Source organism: Diceros bicornis, chromosome 34 (genome assembly GCF_020826845.1).
Source record: "Diceros bicornis minor isolate mBicDic1 chromosome 34, mDicBic1.mat.cur, whole genome shotgun sequence".
Lineage (NCBI taxonomy): Eukaryota > Metazoa > Chordata > Mammalia > Perissodactyla > Rhinocerotidae > Diceros > Diceros bicornis.
In genome coordinates this window covers 18,930,798-18,952,923 of record NC_080773.1, presented here as the reverse complement: position 1 = coordinate 18,952,923, position 22,126 = coordinate 18,930,798, and the positions used below count along the sequence as shown (strand labels likewise).

General features: G+C 45.3%; 1 protein-coding gene across 4 annotated transcripts; it reads left to right on the top strand.

Annotated features, from left to right (window-relative positions):
* Nucleotides 1–569: 569 nt before the first annotated feature.
* Nucleotides 570–21,464, top strand: ZNF180 (zinc finger protein 180). Of its 4 annotated transcripts, none has more exons than XM_058529528.1 (6): nucleotides 570–796; nucleotides 3,443–3,532; nucleotides 12,536–12,610; nucleotides 14,047–14,091; nucleotides 16,358–16,484; nucleotides 17,588–21,464. In XM_058529528.1, exons 2-6 carry the CDS (start codon nucleotides 3,482–3,484, stop codon nucleotides 19,330–19,332), a joined length of 2,043 nt encoding a protein of 680 aa, XP_058385511.1. In that variant the 5' UTR covers nucleotides 570–796; nucleotides 3,443–3,481; the 3' UTR covers nucleotides 19,333–21,464. The 4 variants fall into 4 exon arrangements, with proteins under 4 accessions (XP_058385511.1, XP_058385512.1, XP_058385509.1 ...); XM_058529526.1 differs by lacking the exon at nucleotides 570–796 and adding an exon at nucleotides 944–1,689; XM_058529527.1 differs by lacking the exons at nucleotides 570–796; nucleotides 14,047–14,091 and adding an exon at nucleotides 945–1,689.
* Nucleotides 21,465–22,126: the final 662 nt, after the last annotated feature.

Below are 22,126 nucleotides of genomic sequence, written 5' to 3'. Positions count from 1 at the left end.
ATGAAGGTAAAGAGAAAAGGGGAGGGGTAGGGTACAGATCCTTAAGGCCTTATAGGCAGAGAAAGAACTCAAATTAAAAAACAAAAGGATTATGACTATTTTACTATTATTATTAACTGCGAAAACATATGAGATTCTTGAAGGGCTTGATAGGAAGTGCCTGGACTGTACAACGGGTCCTTAAGGACCAAAGCAGACGGTGCGCGACCAGCGTCTGACAAGGCAGCAGGCGCCCGGGAGGGGTCCCCGCCCTTTCCCTCCTGATCCCGTTTCAGGGCCACTCGCGGGCGTCAAGCCGGGCCCAGGGCCAGCCGTTCCCAAGTCCGCCACTCCCCGTGCATCAGTGCCCTGGTCTTGGTGCCCCGCACGAACCGGGACCCGCGCAGCCCCACCCGCACCCGAACCTGACGCCCGCTTCTTCCCCAGCCGCGTCCCCGCGCCCGCGGTACCGGAGGAGCTGGAGCCCCGTCCCATCGCCACCCGCGCCGCTGAGGCTTCTGGGAATTGTAGTTCCGGCTCGCCAAGCCCAAACGCACTTCCGGGTTCGGCCAGAGGCGCAGCCATTTTCCTGCGCGCGGACGCTGGCTGTTGCTGTGCACCTCGGCCCTTCGCAGGTTAACCCGAGCGGCAGTGTGGATGCCGAGTAGGCGAAGGGTCCGAGCTAGCTTAGGCCGAGTCTGTCGTGTGCAGAATCGGAGCAGGGGTGGCTTAAGCCGAGCTCCTCCTGCCGCAGACTCGCGCCGGGCACGGAGGCTGGGACAGGCCCGGCCTGGGCCGCGAGGCCCTGGACGCCCAGGTTGGTCAGGGGCGGGGCGGCGGGGAGTCCCGTGCGCGCATGCGCAGGGTCTAGGCGGGAAGCTGGGAGGGGGAGTGTGGGTGGGCGTTCTGGGACCTGCGGGGGCGGCGCTTCAGTCTTGGGTGACCGAAGTTGGTGGTGATACTGGTGCAGCTGCGGCGGGCGGGACTGTGCTCTGCGCGCGTGCGCGGATGCTCGGTCAGGTCTTGGTCCTGTCCGGGGCCTGAGGATGCTCGGGGTGGTGGAAGACAGGCCGTATGCACGCGCGTGCGGAGATCCCCTGAGAACCCCGCGTCCCCCTCCTCCAATGCCGCTCCTGTTTAGTGGAGGCCCTGAGGACGACCGGGTTCATGGAGTCCTCCTTACAGCTTCTGGTTCCTGGAGGAGAGGCTCTGGGCCGCGGTCCCTACACGCTTGAGCAGGGGTTTGAGTAGGAAGCACGAGGCGGGAGGCGATATTCCGGGCAGTTGGTCCTGGGGCCCTGGAGCAGACACTACTCTTCTCGCAGGCCTGGGGGCGCCCTGGGTAGTGGAGAGACCAGGTTGGAGTTGCAGATTCTTGCCCCAGGAGAGGCAGTGCTACTTCAGCGAGCCCTCGGTGGGAGCCGCTGATGGACTGCAGACTCCCAGGCTGAGGGGGGTACCAGGGCCTAGAGGCAGGTTCTAGGCAGAGCGCTCCCTGCATCTGCTGGGGGTGTCTGAATGCAAAGCAGGAACTTGGACGGATAATCCCGGGACCCACGTAGGGTAGTGCAGAGTCCTGGGCATCGAGGGTTGGTGGAGATGCTGGGTTGGAGGTGCAGACTGAGCCCTGGAAGGACAGAGCTGCAGGAGCTGGCATCAGATCGACAGCTGCCTGGGGAGGAAGCAGGATGCTGCCGGCATGATGACGAAGTAGGTGTTCCCAGGACCTTTGCCCAGGAGCTGCTCTGCTTGCAGGCATGAGATTGCCCAGTGTGGGAGAGGGACAGAGTCTGGGCTGCAGATTTGGACCTGGAAGGGGCTGTACTCTGTGTGGCACTCAGGGGCTCAGGTTTGGGCAGGAGGAAGCCGAGGGGCCCTGTTGCCATGGGAGCTGCCCTCTCACCGGGCTGGCGCAGGGCCCAGGTCCTGGATGCAGGTGCTGGATGTGAACCTACCCTGTGTTTCTGGATGTGTCAGCAGGAGGAGGGAACCTGGGTGGGTGGCCCCTGTGCGGTGGCTGCTGTAGAGCCTGGGGCCCCGGTTTGGAGCTGCAACTTCTGGTCTCGGGAGGGCCGAGGCTACTCCAGCCGCACTCTGCCCGTGCGTGCACTGGCATCTGGGCAGAATGGGGGGACATGGGCAGTCCTAGGAGCCTGATACTGCCTGAGGATGCCCAGGTGGGTGAAGGGAGCAGCTGCAGATTCTGGGCTGCAGAGGGGTAGGGCTGCACCGGGGCCCTCTGTGCACACACACAGCGTTTGTCCTGGAGTTGGGACTTAGACAGAGGATGCTGGGGTCTTTGTGCAGGTGGTGCCCTCATCACAGCCTGATGATGCCCAGGTTGGTGGAAGGACAGGATCTCCCTGAGCTGCAGATGCCCAGGAAGATGTTTGGGCAGCAATTTGGGCAGATGTGGCTCAAGTAGGGGCCTGTGGAAGAAACTGGATTTGGGTGCAGGTTCGAGTAGGGCTGCATTGTGAACCCACACTGTACTGTTTGCGTGAGAATCCAATAGGGGTGAGGGAGTGGGTGAGAGGGAGAGATGGGGCAGGGCTGGGGTGCGTAGAGTGGGATTTGCCAGGGGCTGTTCTTGTCTCAGACTCAGAAACGTCTAGCGCATACAAAGACAGCTGAGCTATTCTTGTACACATTCTGGGCCTGGGAGGGGCTGCCCTTGGCTGGCCTGTGCTGGTGTCTGTCACGAGGCCCCCAGTCCCAGTCTCTGTGGCCGTTTCAGGCCTGAGAACATCCAGGTTGGTGGAGGGACCAGGCCAGAGCTACGAAGTCAGGGCCCAGGAGGGTTTGGGGGTGGGAATCTGGCGCTGTTCTGGTAGGGACCCCAGGGTGGTGGAGGGCCCAGGTCCTGGGTGCATGGAGCTCTGTGCATGTGCTTGGCCATTTGAGCAGGAAGTGGGAGGCAGTCCGTGAGGGTTGCTGCAGAGTCAGGCTGGTTAACGGGAGGGTAGGTCCTGGGAGGGTGAGGCTGTGTCTCGAGCTTCGTGCATTTAGTCAGGGAGGGGGCTTCTGGGCCATGATCCCAGAGCCCCGCTGCTTGCCCTAGGTGCTGGTTTGGGGCTGCAGATTCAGGTGTTGAGGGGAAAGGGGTGCACACTAGGGGGTCCTCTGTGTGCTGGGTGTTTGTGGGGATCCCAGGACCCAGGGGGTAGGGAGGGACTGAGTTGTGCTGCAGATTTTGGTGGTAGGTGGAAGGCTGCATTTGGGCAGGAGGTGGACTTGGGGGTAAGTGGCCCAGAGGCCAGCAGCAGTGGAGGAACCAGGTTGGAGCTGCCAAGTCTTGGCCTGGGAGAGGGATTCGAGGTGCATGCACGGCTATTGGGGCAGGAGCTTCTAGAAACACATTCACCATGGGGAGTGCATCCTGGGAGCAGAGACTTATCCAGGGAGGGGGGCTCCATGCTGGACCTGCATGGTGGTGCTGTACTCAGGGCTTCCCTTCTTGCAGCTCAGGACCTCAGGCCCCTGCTGGTGCCTGGAGGAGAGCATGGACGAGCAGGATGAGAAGCCCTCAGGGCCCCTGAAGGCCTGTGCGCAGGTGAGTGGAGCTTCCCTTCCCCTGGGAGACCCAGAGCTTGCTCCACCCGGGCCCCACAGCCCGGCCCTCTGAGCTGGGGAGGCTGCCCCAGCTCTCTTTGCAGTGTTTTGGGGGGCTTTTGGTCCCTCCTGCCTGGCAGGCTTCTAACACTTACACACTATACATTGTATAACTCTCCCTGCACTTCCTCATCCTTGAACCCAGACAACTCTGTCTGGAAGAATTTGTCATCCTGTATCAACAGCCTTAGAATACTGGTTCCCCTTTGGCCAGCAACTCACTGCTCCATTCGAGAATGAGCAGTTGGAAATACGCTAGATGTGCAATGCAAGAGGAGAGTTAAATGAATTATGGTAAGAAAATGAAATGGAGAGGCCTGTGGCCGTTGATATGATAATACGTACTTACTGACATAAAAAGATATTTCTGATCTAGTTAAGTAAATTGCGTTTAGAAATGATCACCTTTTAAAAAAGGGATGTTGTTTGTGTGTGTATAGAAAATATGTTAGAAGACTGTAAATATACCAAGATACCAATAAAGATCATCTGTAAGTTACATTCCACGTGACTTTATGTGTTCGTTTACTTATCTGTATTTTCATGCTTTTGTACAGTGCATTTTAAGTTTAAGAAATTAACAGTTCAGAGCATTTTCCTACAGCAAATATTCTTTGAAAACATTTAATCTCTTAAAAATGTTAAATTAGGGGCCAGCCCGGTGGTGTAGTGGTTAAGTTCGTGTGCTCTGCTTCGGCAGCCCGGGGTTTGCAGGTTCAGATCCGGGGCGCAGACCTACACACTGCTCATCAAGCCATGCTGTGGCGGTGTCCCACATACATAATAGAAGAAGATGGGCACAGATGTTAGCTCAGCAACAATCTTCTTCAAGCTAAAAAAGAGGAGGATTGGCAACAGATGTTAGCTCAGGGCCAATCTTCCTCACCAAAAAAAAAAGTTAAATTAGAATTTCGCCTTCCCCTTCCTGAACAATTCAGTCCGGAAGCCACTACGTGGGGCAGAGCTAGGGAGGCATCAGCAGTTGAAGGTGGGCCAGCGGCGGTGGGTGTCACAGCCTGATCAAGGTGAGGAGAGCGTCCATGTGTGGGGACGTCAGTGACCAAGAGGGGTGGGGAGGGTGTCTGCACAGGATGGCAGCTTGGCACGGGGAGTCAGAGCCCAGGTGGGTGAGGCAAGTGTGTGTACACAGGAGAGGATCTGGTTTGGGGTGACAGAGCCAGAGCAGGTGAGAATGGCATCCATGGAGGGAATGCCCCAGTGTGGGCAGCCCAAGTGCAGCGAGGGTGTCCATGCAAAAGGCAGTCCAGCGTGGGGTGTCGGAGCCCAAGCAGGATGTCGAGGGCACCCACACGGAGCCCAGGTCTAAGTGGCCCGAGAGTGAGGCTGTGAGACGAGGCCACTTGGCCTGCAGAGTCAGAGCCCAGGCAGAGTGCAGAGGCCCTTTGGCAGAGGGTGGGGCAGCAGAGCCCAGGAGGGCCGAGGAGCGTGTGTGTGGAGAGGGAGTGGTGGTGGAAGTGGGAGATGAGTAACCTGCAGGGGGGTTGATCAGATAAGTGAATATAATAAGGGTGCTGGGAGCCAGGGTTCTCACCGTGAGATACGGAGAGAACACCAGAATGAACTTCCTGGGGTCGAGTGGGAATTGGAGGCATTGATGTGACTCATGGGTTTCAGTAGATTAGTTGTAGAAATATGTGGATATGTGTGTACAGTGTGTGTGTACAGACATACACGCCTAATATTCCCCGTCTGTGTCCGCTGTGGGTCTGGGAGCCGTCACATTCCGATGCCATTGTGCGCACCTGGTGCCCAGATTTCGACTTCTAAACATGCCACAGGTTTTATAGGTTCGCTGTTCATGGATATTTAGTGTTTGTTTTTTTGCTGTTACAAATAGCACCGCTGCAGATGTTTTTGTGTATGACTCCTTGTACATATGTGCAAGAGTTTTAGAGGGAGTTCTGCAAATGTAAATTTACACCCACAACGTTATCAAAGCTAAAGGTAAAACTTGCTGTGATATGACCATTGATCTTCTACTCTAAGCTGACGACTTGGGTGTTTTCTGGGAATCTTAGTGGTCCTTTTGCCATTTTCTTCTATGTTGTACAACTGAAATAGAATCTGTTCATTTGAAGTTTTACTCTCATCACGTGTTTGTTGATTGCCTAGCCAGTGTAAGGCCCTGTGTGAGGTGCTGGGGAGAAAGCTTAGTTTTCACAGATAGAAATGCCCTTTTTATATATTCCAAGGGGACGTAGAATAAGCAAAAACATCCTCCTCCTTGTATTGGTTATCTATGATTGCGTACCCCCAAATTTAGCAGCTTAAAACAACCAACATTTATTATCTCACACGGTTTCTGAGGGTCCGGAATCTGGGAGCGGCTTAGCTGGGTGTTTCTGGTGCTCAGGGTGTTTGCCGAGGCTGCGGTAAGTTGTTGGCTGGGCTGCTGTCTTCAGAAGGCTTGCCTGGGTAGGAGGACTCGCTTGCAAACTCACTAGTGGCTGTTGGCGAGAGGCCTCAGTCGCACACCACACAGACCTCTCTGCCGGCTGCTCACAACGTGGCAGCTGGTTCTCCCAGAGCAAATGCTCTGAAAACGAGAGAGAGAGCATGTAGTTAATTGCATACAACCAAGATGGAAGCCACAGTGACTTTTATCATCTGATCCCAGAAGTGATGCCCCATCACTTCCTCTGTAATCTCTTAGTCACACAGACCCATCCTGGTACCATAGGGGCAAGGACCACACAAGAGTGTGAATCCCAGGAGGCGGGGGTTGTGGGGGCCATCTTGGAGGCTGGCTACCACACTTCTCAGATCTGAATGTCCCTGGTTAATTTTAATCATTATCAGAAGATGCACAGGTACCTTGTCTGGACCTGACAGATATTAATTAGAGCCCTGGCGGGGAGAAAAATCCAGGGAGCCCAAGTCTTGGCTTTGAGTGAATGAAGGACGTGAGTCTGGTGAGCTGGCCCAGGAAGAAGCCGTATGGGGACATCTCCTGAGAGGTTTCAGTAACTCACACCCTGGAAGTAGCTGGGGGAGGTCTGGAGGTGACTTTTAGCCCTGACCACCTTCCGGAGTTGAGACCAAAACTCATGCCAAGGGGGTAGTAAAGCCTCACCCATCCCATCAGTCTGAACATTCAGAGCAGGGCAGGTTCTTGGTGAGTTGGCGACCCCATGGTGGAGGGTCTGTTCTGTACGTTTGAGGAAAGTGAGAGTTGTTCATAGATGGTGGTGTGGGACGGGAGAGAGATTTTTCTTGGGCGTGAGAACTAGTGAGACCCTCTGGTCAGAGGGATCTCTCAGAAGATCAGGTCGGGGAACCTTCAGCTTTCTAGTGTGACAGGGCTTGGTTTTATGCCCTCTTGAATCAATAATTAAGAAACTTCAGGGCCTCCACGTGGGTGCTAAGTACCACAGCCCATGAGCTGAAATGTGAGCTCTGCCGTACGTACATCTCCGTGGGTGATAAGAAATAAACATACCAGAGGCTGGCCTCCTGGTGTAGTGGTTAAGTTTGGTGCACTCTGCTTCAGTGGCACAGGTTCATGGGTTCAGATCCCAGGCGTGGACCTACACCTACACTCAGCCATGCTGAGGCAGCGACCCACATACAAAATAGAGAAAGATTGGCACAGATGTTAGCTCAGGGCTGATGTTCCTCAAGCAAAAAAAGAGGAAGATTGGCAATAGATGTTAGCTCAGGGCCAATCTTCCTCACCAAAAAAAAAAAAAAAACCCACACCAACGAGGGAAAAGTCTCCTTGTGTGATGCCTCTTAGAGTTAATATTCTGAACCCCCTTACAGATACAGAGGGTTTCCAGTTGACACATCCCAAATGCAAAGCTTCGAGAATTGAGTTCAGTAGTAAATCTGTGATTTGACTGGAAGCTCTTGATTATTGCCCCACAAACCCCCCCAGGTTGGGAAGGGTATATTTGTTCACCTCTGTGTACTGGTGAGCAAATAGCAAATAGTCCTGGGTCTGGTTTGACCACGGGCTCACTGTGACAAGCAGAATGACATGGCTCTGCTTGTCTCATTCCTCTGCTGTGAGTCACATGTGGTCCCACCCCTGTCACAGAGAGAACAGGTATTATCTTCTGCCTGTAACTACTCTGTGTGGATGTCAACAGTCTAATTCCTGTTCCCATTCTTTAAAGTGTACAGAGGAAAGGGAAAATATTTCTTCATTACACGGAGAGGTGACCATTGAACGAAAAGGATAATTTTAAAATGCCTCAGAAGGGGGCCGGCCTGGTGGCACCGCGCTTTAGTTTGCACACTCCGCTTCTGTGGCCCGGGGTTCGCGAGTTTGGATCCTGGGCGTGCACGGACACACCGCTTGTCAAGCCATGCTGTGGCAGTGTTCCATGTAAAGTAGAGGAAGATGGGCATGGATGTTAGCCCAGGACCAATCTTCCTCTGCAAAAAAAGATGAGGACTGGCATTTGATGTTAGCTCAGGGCTGATCTTCCTCACAAAAAAAAAACAAACACAAAATTTCTTGTTGTACACCTTAAATATATGCAATTTTTATTTGTCAAGTATACCTCAGTAAAGTTGAAAAATAAATAAATAAGTTGTTAATAGTGAAAAAAAATTAAAATGCTCCGGAGCACGTAGAACTGGAGATAAAGGCTTTTAATTCCATTCGTACATCCCAAACCCTGCACATCTCTCTGGTCCTGTGAAATTCAGGTAACTCACATTGTGCTCCTACTCAGTACTGAGGAGAAAACAAAGATGAAAAATAAACAGTTGTTTACAGGATAGAATTCATGACTCAGGGGAGGGAGACAGAGAGATGGACGTAATACGAGGAGAGTGACTTGATTGGTGCTGTGAAGGTCCAGTATAAACAGCTGAGAAGTCCTGAGGGAAGAGGAGGCGGCGAGACTTTGTGCTCTCTGGGGACACTTCATGGAAGAGACGGCGTTTGATCTGGGGCTTGAGAGATCAGTCAGCCTTTGAGTGGAGGGGCGGTGGATAGGGGAGGAGTTAGGAGCAGGCGACCAGCTGGTGCACTCCGTGGACTTAAGTGGATAGAAAGAGTGTGTGTGTGTGTTCAAGACAAGAAGGTTTTGAGCATTTAGTCTGAGAGAGTGAGTTGGGTGTAGGTTCTACAGGCTGCTTCTGAATTTTCCAAGAAGAAAGGGCGCCCAACAGAGGTTTCTTCTAGCTAGAGAAGGACTTGAGCTCAGCAATGGTTTGGTGCCTTTGGGGACCACAGGGACACACGTGATGGCTCAGGTAGCGCATTCCGTGTCCCTTCTCTCGGTGGTTTTACTGTCCACGCACATTTGTGAAGTGCCTACTGTGTGTCAGTATTGATACAAGCACAGTGAGACTGTGGTGAACAGAGGGACGAGAGCCCAGCTCTTAGGGAGCCCAGTCTAGTGGAAGTTGGATTAAAAAACAAAGGTTTGAGTCTATGTGTGATGCTAGGAAACGGAAGCAGGGTTAAGTGGTGGAGTCGCCTGCTTGGGAGGGGCCAGGGAAGGGCATTTGACGCAGAGCTGACTGTGAGCAGAACTGATCTCCATTTTATTTTCCTTGTGAAAACTTTTAAACCGAAGGGGGTTGAAAACGGTTTTGATAGAAGAGAAGGTACACCAAGAAAATTGTTTTCACGGTTGTGCCAGATGAACATTTTGGAGTTTCGTTTCTACCAAGTACCTGCTGAGGTAGAAATATTAAGCTTTCCAGTTCTTGGCATTGTTTCTTACCTGATCTTAGCTGTTTAAAAAAAAAAAAAAAAGAAAGAAAACAAACGAAATGTGTGTGTAATGATTTAAAATACAGGCTAGCGTCTGTATGTTTTCCTTTCTTGAGAAACTTCTCATTTCCAAGGTATTTTTTTTTGTTATAGGGTGCATTAACTTCTGGCCCCTAAATTGTTAGAATTCAGTGTCAACCACTTTTGTAGCAAGAAAAGACGTGTTTCGCATTGTCACACGTTAGGAATGTGGTTTCTCTTTGCAGCCGAGTTTCCATGATATGGTTGAGTTTGTTAACAGTTTGGGGTCAAAACTTCTGTCTCCCTTGGACCATCTGTAATTGTGTTGTTGTTCCTTTGGCATTGTGAGTTGGGTTTGATTGTTTTTGTTCTGTGGTGTTTGGGGCTATATAGTAATGCCCACCAGCGATGTTAAGGCAATTTAACCCTGCTGGTGTTGGTGCTTGGCAGTCATGCAGGCAGCATAGCATCCAAGCTCGCACACTGGGCCTTCCTTACATTGTGGCGGCTCTGTCTCTTTGAATCCTCCATGTATTCTCTTTGAATACTCAGCACTTACCCAGGAAATGTGCAGAGATGTTTTTAGGTTTGAAGAAATCCTTTTCTGACTGTAAACACATTAATGCTAGCCATTTTTAATAACCATTATGCAATAGTGAAATTTGCTCTAGGTTGATAAGGCACACCTATGAAAAGTACCATAGTTTGTTTCCTTCTAGTTTATGATTCAGAGACTCTAAATGAGCGATAATCAAGAGTCAACAGTACTTGCTTTTTTTTTTTTTTTTTTTTTTGTGGGAAGGATTTGCCCTGAGCCAACATATGTGGCCAGTCTTCCTCTTTTTTTTCCCTCCCTAAAGCCCCGGTGCATGGTTGTATATCCTACCCGTAAGTCCTTCTGGTTCTTCTGTGTGAGCTGCCACCACCACAGCATGGCTGCTGACAATCGGCTGATGTGGTTTGGTGACCGGGGACCAAACCCGGGCTGCTGAAGCAGCGAGAGCGCAGAACCTTAACCACTAGGTCGTGAGGGCTGGTTCAGTACCTGCTTTTCAGTGTTTGAAGATTTAAGGAGCAAAGTACAGGGCCGGCCCCGTGGCTGAGCGGTTAAGTGCACGCGCTCCGCTGCTGGCGGCCCAGGTTCGGATCCCGGGCGCGCACCGACGCACCGCTTCTCCGGCCATGCTGAGGCCGCGTCCCACACACAGCAACTAGAAGGATGTGCAGCTATGACATACAGCTATCTACCGGGCCTTTGGGGGAAAAAAAGGAGGATTGGCAATAGATGTTAGCTCAGAGCCGTTCTTCCTCAGCACAAAGGAGGATTAGCACGGATGTTAGCTCAGGCTGATCTTCCTCACACACACAAAAAAATAAAACTGGTCAAAAAATTAAGGAGCAAAGTGTACTTGAATGGACTCTCCTTTGACAGGTTGTGTTATTGTGCTCTGTAGAAAAACATTTCAGGAAGGTACAAAGGAATTATCTTGTTTCAAAGTGATTTTTCAAGAGGGAAACATTTTCTGCTGGTTTCTGAATATTTAATTAAGGAAAATAAATGTCTTTTAAAAAATAGATACAGGATTAAAACATAGTGAACCTGCCCTTCAGTTCTACCCCTCCAAAAAATAATTGCTTTTAATTAAGCTTTTGACACTGTCCTTCCATACTTTTCTGTGCATATTTATGTTCTATAAAAATCAATTTATAGTTTATATGCTATTCTTAATTTTTCCTTTAACAACATATTATAGACATCTTTTTGTCATTTATGTGCATCAGTCTATGCAAATCTATCTTTTCCTCTCTTGGCTGCTAAATAGTATTCAGTTATGTGGATGAAGATAAGTTCTTTAACCAGAACTTACTGATGGACATTTAATCCCCTCTCCCATTTTTGCTCTGATAATGTAACCATTTAATGAGATTTCTTGTACATACATCTAAGTGTACTTTCTATTATTTCCTAAGGAAATACTTACAGGTAGACTTATTGGATATTACTCTACATTAAAAAAAAATTACCATTAAAAAAATAAAGGCAAAGAGTATATGTAAAAACTGATGAAATCTGAGTAAAATTTGTACCTGAGTTAAAAATTATTGTACCAATATCAGTTTCCTGGTTTTGTACTGTGGTTGTGGATGGTACTGTCATTGGGGGAAGCTGGGGGAAGGGTACACGGGAATCCTCTATTCTATTTTTGCAAGTTCTTGTGAGTCTTAACTATTTTAAAATAAGATGTTATTAAAAATACCTCTGTCTGTATTGCTAGATAGATAGATAGATAGGTAGATAGTCAATCCAGGAAGGCTGTATCAACTTAAACTTCCACTAAGAGTAGATGAAGTGCTTGACTCGTGGGCCTCCAGGGCAAGAGTCACTCACAACAGGCAGAAGAAACACTCCATGTAGTTGAGATTTTGGTTGTCTGCAGGGTTCTGAGCAGATAAGTACAAATAAAGAAGAGAATGGGAACCAGAGAAGGAAGGTATAAATACAGAAAGCAGGAAGGCTGGACTATGTTGTTGAATTGTAATTGGAGGCATCAGTGTGAATTTTTGGTCTCTAATATATAGAGCTATAGATAGCTTTAGAAACAGAGATTTGACTTTATCTGATTTAAAGAGGTGAGCGTCTTTTTGTGTATTCACTGGCTGTTTTATTTCTTGGTAGTTGAGTTCCATTGCACTTTTCTTTATCCGTTTTTCTGTTGAGGCTACGTTTTTCTTACTGATTTGGAAGACGTCTTAACAGTATAGATTCTTATTGACGGTACCTGTATTCGTGGTCCCTTTTGCCAAACATTTTATGAAGTTAATTTGTCGATCTTTTCCTTTAGCATTCTTTGGTGCTGCTGTATTCCATCTTATTTGCTTACATTCTGTGACCCAGGAATTCAGGCAGGGCCCAGCGGGACAGTTCTTTTCTTCTACGTAGTGCCTGGGGTCACCTACTCAGCTCCATTCAGCTGGTAGCTGGGCTGGCCTGGAAGATCCACAGAGACCTCATGCCCAGGTCTGGTGCCTCAGTGCTCGTCCAGATGTCCCCTGTCTCTCTCCACAGGGCTAGCTTGAGCTTACCAATGGGAGGGAGCAAAAGTTTGGTAGGTGGGATGTGTTTAAACAGGTGGTATACCAAATCGTACCCTACTCACAGTGGGAGTTTTGAGCCAGGAGTTAGCTCCCTGATTATTTTCCTTTTTCTCATCTGTTTTGTCTTCTCAGGACTCTCTCCTTCCTCAAGAGATCATCATCAAGGTTGAGAGAGAAGATGCTGAGTCACTGGCCGTCCCATCCCAGGTGAGTTGGACATGGGCTGTTTACACTGAGAAACATGCGTGGCTTGTTGGCGGCAGAAGCCCGATGGAGGTGAGCTGGAAGTGAGTAGGAAGTGAGGAAATGGAGATGAGTGGACAACTTTTGTTACAAAAGTTTAGTTATGCGAAAGATGGAAGAGAATGAGAGCTGCAAGGAAATTAGAGGTTGAGGGGCTTCATTTTTTTTTCTTAAAGGATTGAAAAGATTTGACCGTGTTTAAGTGGTTGCAGAAAGCAGTAAGTGGAGAAAAGTTAACAGTCTGGAGAGAGAGGAGATAAAACTAGAAAGCGGAATCCTTGATTAGTGCCAGGGGAATTAATTCAGAGCATATGTGAGTATTGGCTCTGTAGAGGAAGAAGGACTCACATAGAAAGAATGAGGTTGAGGGAATTGTTTGAAGGCTTGGATTTTTCTCTGTGAACAATCAGATGAAGTTATCTGTTGGGTGTGAGGTGGGAGTTGGAATGGAGAGATATTTGACAAGGATGAAGAAGGCTTAAAATAGCAATTTTAGACTGTGAGAGAACAAGCTACTCAGGAGGTATAGTAGGGTTGTTGGTGAGTCTGAAAGGATCATTCCAAGATAGTGACCATTAATTGTTAATACTCTGTCCAGCTGCTTTCATGGAGTTTTTTTTCCCAAGGAGCATTCTGCAACCTACTTTCCATAGATAGCAGATTGACATTCAGATTTGATTAGTTTTTGTAATCTCCGAGGTACATTCAGTGGAAGCCCCATAGGTCAATGTAATATTTGAAGAGAATTTTTGAATATATCAAATAGAAAGATTAAAATGAATTATCTGTGGACTGTAAACTGAAGTAAGATGGAAGAGGTAAAGAGGACACTAACTAGAAAGGAAAGAATATAGACCAGAGGATAATAATAGTAGACATTTCCATAGAGTAATGGCGCCAGACCATCAAAGAACAAGAAGAGCAAAGTGAGTAATGGAGCAGCCTGGTGTTGTATAAAAAATAATAATAATCTGACGTTGTAATAAAAAATAGTAATAATCTGATGTAATCAAAGAGTAGGCAGTTGTGTATATGTGATTTAAAAGGTGGAGTAGTTCATGGTGATTTCAGTATCCTCTTGGGTCTCACCCTAAGAGTGGGGTGCTGAAGAGCAATTCTAGGGTCTGGGAGTTGGGCTAGCCATATGAATCAATGACTGAGAACAGTCTCTGATGTCAGGCAACCTTGAGGTTGCATCTCAGCCACCGACCTCAGGTATATGCATTAATTTCTCTAAGCTTCTAATTCTTCATCTGAAAAATGGTGCTGCTAATAGTATTTTCTCACAGGGACCTTGCGAGAATTAAATGAATGATAATTTATGCGATATGCTTAGCACACCACTTGACACCACGAAGTAAGTGCTTCATTCAAGTCAGTTATTTTTGTATTATTATTAGAGAACCCAACAAGTGGATGCCATGGACAATGCAAGACGAGACAATGTAAGTTCTTGAATTAGAGAGTAAATCCTAGGTATGAGTCTTCAGTGGATGGGGGTGGTGGTGTTCAAGAGGTTGGTAGGACACAGCTCCAAGAGTGGGGTAAGTGGCATGGGTTTCAGTGTAACTGGGAGGACACACACCTCTCTCTTTGATGCTGAGACCTCTGAGATGGGAGAGCCTGACTGAGCCTGTGAGGACTTTGGAGGAGGGAGTCCTCAGGGGCAAGTGTAGGTTTGCATTAACACAGGAATGAAGAGGGTGTATTTGGTGAAGAATGAAGATGTAGGATTTCATTATTGCAGAAAATGAGTTACTGAGGGCACAGTTGAAGGGTTTGGGAAGGAATTTTGAGGAGTGGAGAGTTTGGGACAGGTGAGGGGAAGAATAGACTAACTGAGGATAGAAGTCCAGAAGAGCTGGTATCCACACATTGAAGGACTTTTTCACATGGGTATGTGATAGGCCTTGTGAGATTCAGGTGAGAGGAGAGGACATAAATTAGAATTTGGACCAGGATTATTTTGATATATTACAGTCTGTTGATACTATTGATTCTCATATTGAAATAATTTACCAAATATATATTTATTATCTACTACACACCAACACTACACTAAGCATTGGAATTACAGCTGCAAACTATAAATACCTTGTTTCTGCCCTTATGGATTGTAGCCTAGTGACAAAGATGACAGTTTGCATTTTTTATACAAATGATAAGAGAATGTGGTGAGTCTTATGATAGAAGGCCATGGAACTTTGGGAACATATAGCCAGGAGTGGAGCAGGATGTGCTGATCTAGTCTGATATTATTTAGTTGACATTTGAACAAGCTTGATGTTAAAGGGACCTACATTAAACAGTGAAGTAGGGGTTGTTTATGAAAAGGAAGCATGGATTAGAGGTTGAAAAACAGTACCTGTAGATCCATGTTCAACACAGGTGGCAGTTTGCAAATGATATTTCTGAATCCCGTTTTGGGCTAATCATGAAAACCTTGAAGATTTATGGGCCCCAACTTAGAAAAATGTACAGACAGCAGCATTTTGCATGGAGTTTCATGGGATTCCGGGACCCTGTGTCCTATTCATGACCCACAGCTAAAGAACACCTGGTCTATTTAAAAAGTCTTTAGTGGGAAGTGGCATTGGACTTCCCTGGCTTTTGCTGCCCTTGGGTAAGGACACATCACCCTCAGCCTTTCTTTTTTGGATCAAAATTCCTGCCCAATAGTCTTGGAAGCAGGTGCCTTCCTGCTTAGAGGAGGCAGTCCAAGAGACCCCCTTTATATGGCAGTAATGACAGTGAATGTCAAAGGCCCTATGATACAGCTCTGACAAAATAGAACTGTCACCTGAAGATGCAGGTTACAGGACAAAGGCCACATTGGCTGTCAGTTAATTTTTCAGGATTCTCAGACTTAATAATCCTAATAATAATTGTCATTCTTTGTTTTTTGTTCAGTAAACTCTACTAATGGCTTCTTATATATCATCACAGTTAATTCACTGAACAACCCAATGAGTTGGATATGATTAAGCCTAATAAACAGAAATGGAATCAACTCACCATTAAAAGACAGATTGTCAGATTAGATATATATTTTTTAATTCAGACATATGCTCTTTATAGGTGAGAAACCCAAGTCTCTTTTCTTCCAAATCTTGTGCTCCTAACCTATTCATACTGCCTTTTATTAAGGCCCATATTTCATCTTCTATCTCAGCAAAGTAAAGCTTGTGGGCCAAATTTGGCCCACCGCCTGTTTTTACAAATACAGTTTTATTGTAATACAGCCATGCCCATTTCTTTATATATTTCTGTGGCTGCTTTCTTGCTACAGCAGCACAGCTGAGTAGTTCTGATAGAAACTGCATGGCTTGCAAAGCCTAAAATACTTACTCTCTGGCCTTTGGGCGAAAAAGTTTGCTGAGTCTTGTTGTGTTAGTTTCTTGGGAATTTGGAATTTGGAGGAAATTCTGTTTTCACCAGTGCAAAGATCAAAATAAGCATTTTCTTTAAGGTGGACAAGAGAGAAAACAATTTATGTCAGTTGTTATCTGGTGTTCCTCTTTGGAGTTGTAAAAACAGGTCCAGCATCCAAAGGCCAAAGAGGCTCCCTGGACACCTTGACTAGAATCCTTTGAACACTCAGGACAGCTTCCAGGCCATCAGGTTTTCCTTTCGTCTGTCAGACTTTTCCTCCTCTATGCACATGGGAAGGAAGTGATGCCCAGCTGAGCAGGAATGTGTGTCCTTTTTCAGGAAGGAGTGAACTTCAAAATTGTGACTGTGGACTTCACTCAGGAGGAAGAGGGCATTTTGAACCCTCTTCAGAGGACCCTGGACAGAGATGTGATCCTGGAGAACCACAGGGACCTGGTCTCTTGGGGTAAGAGTACAGTTCCCTTGAATAGTCTGGATATTGAAATTACTTCTCATTTCCATTGATTAAGAGTTATGGGGTGCAGAGGTCAGAATGATCTTGGCCATACATAGATTGTGTTTGTGCTTTTTATTCTCCAGTGAAGATTTAATTTTAGTTTGTAGGGTAGAAAAGGGTCAGCTTTATGGGTTGGAGCTTGTTTAATCTTCATGGTTCCTAAAGGCCAAAGACTGGGACCAAAATCTGCAGTGATTTTCTTTTGTCTTCAGCCCAGTACCCAAAGTCCTGTATCTTTCCCTGTGAGCTTTTCAAACCAGACACAATCTTCTAGTTGGAGCAAGGGGATGAGTATAAAGAAGAATTTCCAGGTGAGAAACAGACACATAGGAGTCATTGCAGGTGTAGAAGTTTTGATTGAAAGGTGTTCCACATTTTCCTCCATCTCCCACCTCCTAGTGCACCGTCTACATCATCACTTTTTCTGGGTACTCTCTATTGCTTGACCTACTAGCTAGCCACCCAGGCTTCTGCTTCTGAGCTAACCTCTGTTCTCTCTTACTCAAAATCACAGGAATCCATGGGGCCATATTAGCCTCTAAGGCATTTGGAGAACTGGGATAACAGTGGCCCCATCCTTTTTCCTGGTTCACAAATATAGTTGCCCATGTCTTACTGATATAGACTATGCTAGCAAGTTTCATGCCTTCAGATATTCCTAGAAATAATCTCTATTTTAGTAAACATGTTTAGCACTAAAGAGGGTGGAAAGGACCCTTGATTTCTTTGCCAAGGATCACAAAATTGTTTTGAGATTTTGTAGTTCTGCATAGATGATCTTATTTTTGAATACAGAGATTTATATTTGGCATCTAAAGTCTTACATATTCAGCAAAACTAACATTAAAATAGTCCCATTTTAAGCCCTGTTAATACTGTTGGGCTGTGGTAGTTCTCTGTGTACTCCTTCATCCCACCCTTTTTTTCTCAATCGAGGTTATAGTCACTGAAAACAAATCCACATATATTTTGCATACTTTCTTGTCACCTTCATTACACTAGTCCAGGTCTGACATTTTTTGGCTTGGATATTTTATTTTGCTTTCTTCCAGACTTGGCAACTGCATTTGGAAGAAGAGAATCAACATCAAAGCAGAGCATTTTTGATGATGAACCATCCCATGGAGTGAAGATAGAAAGGTTGACAAGAGATGATCCTTGGTTATCTTCATGTGAAGAAGTTCAGGATTATAAGGACCGGTTGGAGAAGCAACAGGAGAAACAAGAGAGACTTTTGAAGGAAGTGGCATTTACTCAAAGGAAAGCTGTTTCTCATGAGAGAGTCTGCAAAAGCGATGAACTTGAGAAGAGTGGTCTGAATTCCAGTCTTCTTTCACCTCAGATGATACCCATAAGAAACTGTTTTCGTAAACAAAATGCTTCGCATGTTAAAAAGTTGCATCATAATTCTGTTGTGAATAATCATCAGATGATTAATGACAGTGAGAAACTATGTGAAAATGATGAATGTGGGAAACCCCCTCAGAGCATTCACCTTATTCAGTTTACAAGAGCTCAAACAGAAGATAAATCCTATGGATTTAGTGACAGTATTCAATCTTTTAGCCTTGGTGCACCCCTAAATATGCATGAGAAAATACATGCAAGAGGAAAATCCTTTGACTTTAAAGAATGTGGGCAAGTTTTGAACCACAGCATATCCCATAATGAACGACAGGGAATCTCTGTTGAAGCGAGTCAATATAAATATAGTAAAACCTCCCAGAGTTCATCCCTTGCTCAACACATGAGAAATCATTCTGAAGAGAAACCCTTTGAATGTAACCAATGTGGGAAATCCTTCAGCTGGAGTTCTCATCTGGTTGCGCATCAGAGAACTCATACAGGGGAGAAACCGTATGAATGTAACGAATGTGGGAAATCCTTCAGCCGGAGCTCTCACCTCGTTTCCCACCAGAGAACTCATACTGGAGAGAAACCTTATAGATGTAATCAGTGTGGAAAGTCCTTTAGCCAGAGCTATGTCCTTGTTGTGCATCAGAGAACTCATACTGGAGAGAAGCCTTATGAATGCAATCAATGTGGAAAGTCATTCAGGCAGAGTTATAAACTTATTGCACATCAAAGAACTCATACTGGAGAGAAGCCCTATGAATGCGATCAATGTGGGAAATCATTTATCCAGAGCTATAAACTTATTGCACATCAAAGAATTCATACCGGAGAAAAACCCTATGAATGCAATCAATGTGGAAAGTCCTTTAGTCAGAGTTATAAACTTGTGGCCCATCAGAGAACTCACACAGGAGAAAAACCCTTTGAATGTAACCAGTGTGGGAAATCCTTCAGCTGGAGCTCTCAGCTTGTCGCACATCAAAGAACTCATACTGGAGAGAAACCCTATGAATGTAGCGAGTGTGGGAAATCTTTCAACCGCAGTTCTCACCTTGTTATGCATCAGAGAACTCATACTGGGGAAAAACCCTATGAATGTAATCAGTGTGGGAAGTCCTTCAGCCAGAGTTATGTTCTTGTTGTACATCAGAGAACTCACACTGGAGAAAAGCCCTATGAGTGCAGTCAGTGTGGGAAATCCTTCAGGCAGAGCTCATGCCTTACTCAGCATCAGAGAACTCATACTGGAGAGAAACCCTATGAGTGTAATCAATGTGGGAAAACGTTCAGCTTGAGTGCTCGACTTATTGTACATCAAAGAACTCATACTGGAGAGAAGCCCTTTACGTGTGGTCAGTGTGGGAAAGCTTTTATTAATAGCTCTAAACTTATTAGACATCAGGCAACTCATACTGAAGAGAAAAGCTATGAATGTAACTAGTGTGGAAATCTTTCAGCTGGAGTTTCTTTCATTCTTTTTTTTCCTTTTTTTGTTCTCTTTCAAGGGAGTATCTTTATTGGGAAGAACTAGTATAAAAACAACGTATGTGGAAAAGCTTTCAGTTAGCTCTCTGTTATTGTGTGTCTGGAAATTTGTTCTGGAGAAGAAAGGAGGGGAAACTACCAATCACATATTTTACTTAGCAATTCCATATTCAAAATAAAACTTAGCCGTTATGACATATTCCCACAAAAGTAATAAATATTGGCACTTTTCATGCAGAAAGCACTCAGACCCAAATTTCAGAGAATTACCATTAAATGGGCAAAATGCTGTGGAGTGAGTGCCGGCGAAGTAGACTTCTGTTCCAGTGAAGAGTAAATGAGAATGCTAGCACTGGTGGGCTTGTTGTTGAGACGGTTGGAAAGTCTTTGTAGTTATTAGAACTTAGGCCAGAAAACAGAACTTCAATGTATCCTTTTATGACATGATTTCCCCAGTAGCTAGTTTGTAATCTGTTTCATACAGCACTTTCTCTTTTATGTGAAGATGTTGTAAAAATTAGGAAAATGGCTATGATCTGAAGTGAAAAATGCAGGACAAGAGTATAGAATATTCATTTCTAGAACTATTGTGATAAGATATTTGTGTGTGGATCAGAACTGAAAGGGATTCTGGGTGTATCTATTTGATTTTTAAGTGTATGACTGGTTTTCTTCTTTTTTGGATTGTATGCTATTTTGGTATAATAAATGATTTGATGAGTAAAAATTAGTCAAAGACAAAGAAAAAGTTTTTCATTTCTTTTGTCTAACCATTTAGGAAAGACTGGGTGACAAGATAGCAAAGATTCCTCAGGGTTATGAGATTTCCTTTTGGATAAGCATGAGCAGATCACTCCTTAGGACTTAGATTCCCAGGGATAGTCCCCATTGAAAATAAAATATTTACCTGGGAATGTGGAACTGGAAATTTACAACAGAAATGGTATGAGGGTATCCTTCTGTATGAGGGATTGAGAATGAATGGGCAGTATAGAGGACTTTTTTCATATATCCAAAGCAGTGTAAAGGAGCTCTATTTTTGAGGTATTTTTCTCCCCTTATGTAGTAGTATCTTTTTTCTCTGGGATATGTTCCCTAATATAAAAGTCTTCTGAGTGGGAAGTCATTTCCCTGGCTAAGTGCTCATCACCTAAATTAAGCTTGCAAGAATGCTTTTAGTTGAGGCAAGATTTATATAGCTACTGATTGAGCTTTTTAGATTTGATTTACTTGTCTTTCTGGCCTTTGCCCCTAAACCATGAATTCTAATCCTATGGATTATCATGGACCTGAAACTTCTGATGCCAGAGAGTTAGTAAAAAATAACCTGAGAGAATAAAAGTAAATTCCCTGGAGAAAGAAATTGAGAAAGCTAAAGTGACATTTGATAGGGATTACCCCTTAGTAAAATTCTCTCCCCACAAGATGACCCTAAGTGGAGCCATCTCTATGAGGATTAAGCCAGAGAGTGCAGCACACCTGGCAGTGACTGAAGGTCTGGGAGAACAATTGTTGATGGCTGGGAAACTGGCTCCCCATCCCAAGGGAACCTTCAGTCAGTCCATGAATGTACAGATAGAGAAACAGCAAGGGCTTTCTGTACATTGCCTTTTAGGGAGGACATAAAATTGTGAAAAATCCTAATTAAGCAAGGGGACCTGAATAAGCTTCTTTTCCCCCAAATTATAGATGAAACTAATGCCAGTGATAGGTCCAAGTGGATGATTTTCACTGGGCATGTTGAATCTTATTTTGAAGGCAAGTTGCCATGATTGTGCAAATGAGAATAAAGCCAACTGGGCTAATGAGGGCTCTGAAGATTTCAAGTTTGGGAAGTGATTTATTGAAATCTCTTCAGTAAATGTTAAAAATATTTCATTGAAAATGTGCAATTGATAAAACTGCAGAGAAAATTTGAAGAGAGTATAAGTAATTGTGTGTATCTCTGTGTGTGTTTCTGGCCGGTTTGAATATATGAATCATCTGTGTGCACTGAGTCATAAGTATTATATCAGTTTCTAGGTGATTTATGGTTGCCAAATGTTTTGAAGTAAGATAGATTCAAAAAATAAAAACGTTAATTTCTGTCATGTGCTCAATAATTTCTCTTTGTAGGGAAAGTATTCGCCCCCCCCCCCAGTTTTATTGAGAAACAATTGACCTGGTATTCTTTAATTAAAAAATGGTCAACCAAAAGTGAAGAGAAGTTAAAGTGACAACATGACAAAAATATGTAAACTTCTGAACCTAAAATTTAGGGTTAAAAAGGAATCAGTAAATTGATTTTAATATATAATGACATATGTCCCTTGCATAAAAATTTTTGTGTAAAATTCACAAAATTAAAATTGTACCTTGCCACAGAAACATTTTATAGAGATTTTATGGGCCAAATTTCTTTCACCGTACTTCAGTAAAATTAGAAATAAAGGTGACCAGAATTTTTTAACTACAGTCATATGCCACATAATGACATTTCAGTCAACAACAGACCACATATGCAATGGTGCTCCTATAACACTATAATGGAGCTGAAAAATTCCTATCCCCTAGTGACGTAGCCATCGTAACATCATAGCGCAACACATTATACATGTGTTTGTGGAGGTGCTGGTGTAAACATACCTACTCTGCTGCCAATCATATAAAAGTATAGTACATATAATTATGTACAGTACATAGTACTTGATGATGATAAATGACTATGTTACCAGTCTATGTGTTTACTATACTTTTTATCATTATTTTAG

Excerpts from the sequence above, each read along its gene's own strand:
- ZNF180 (XM_058529526.1), top strand. The coding sequence starts at position 1,579 with ATGCTGGGTTGGAGGTGCAGACTGAGCCCTGGAAGGACAGAGCTGCAG. Across the intron at positions 3,533-12,535 it reads CCCTGAAGGCCTGTGCGCAG|GACTCTCTCCTTCCTCAAGA; the intron begins GTGAGTGGAGCT and ends TTGTCTTCTCAG. Across the intron at positions 16,485-17,587 it reads CAGGGACCTGGTCTCTTGGG|ACTTGGCAACTGCATTTGGA; the intron begins GTAAGAGTACAG and ends GCTTTCTTCCAG.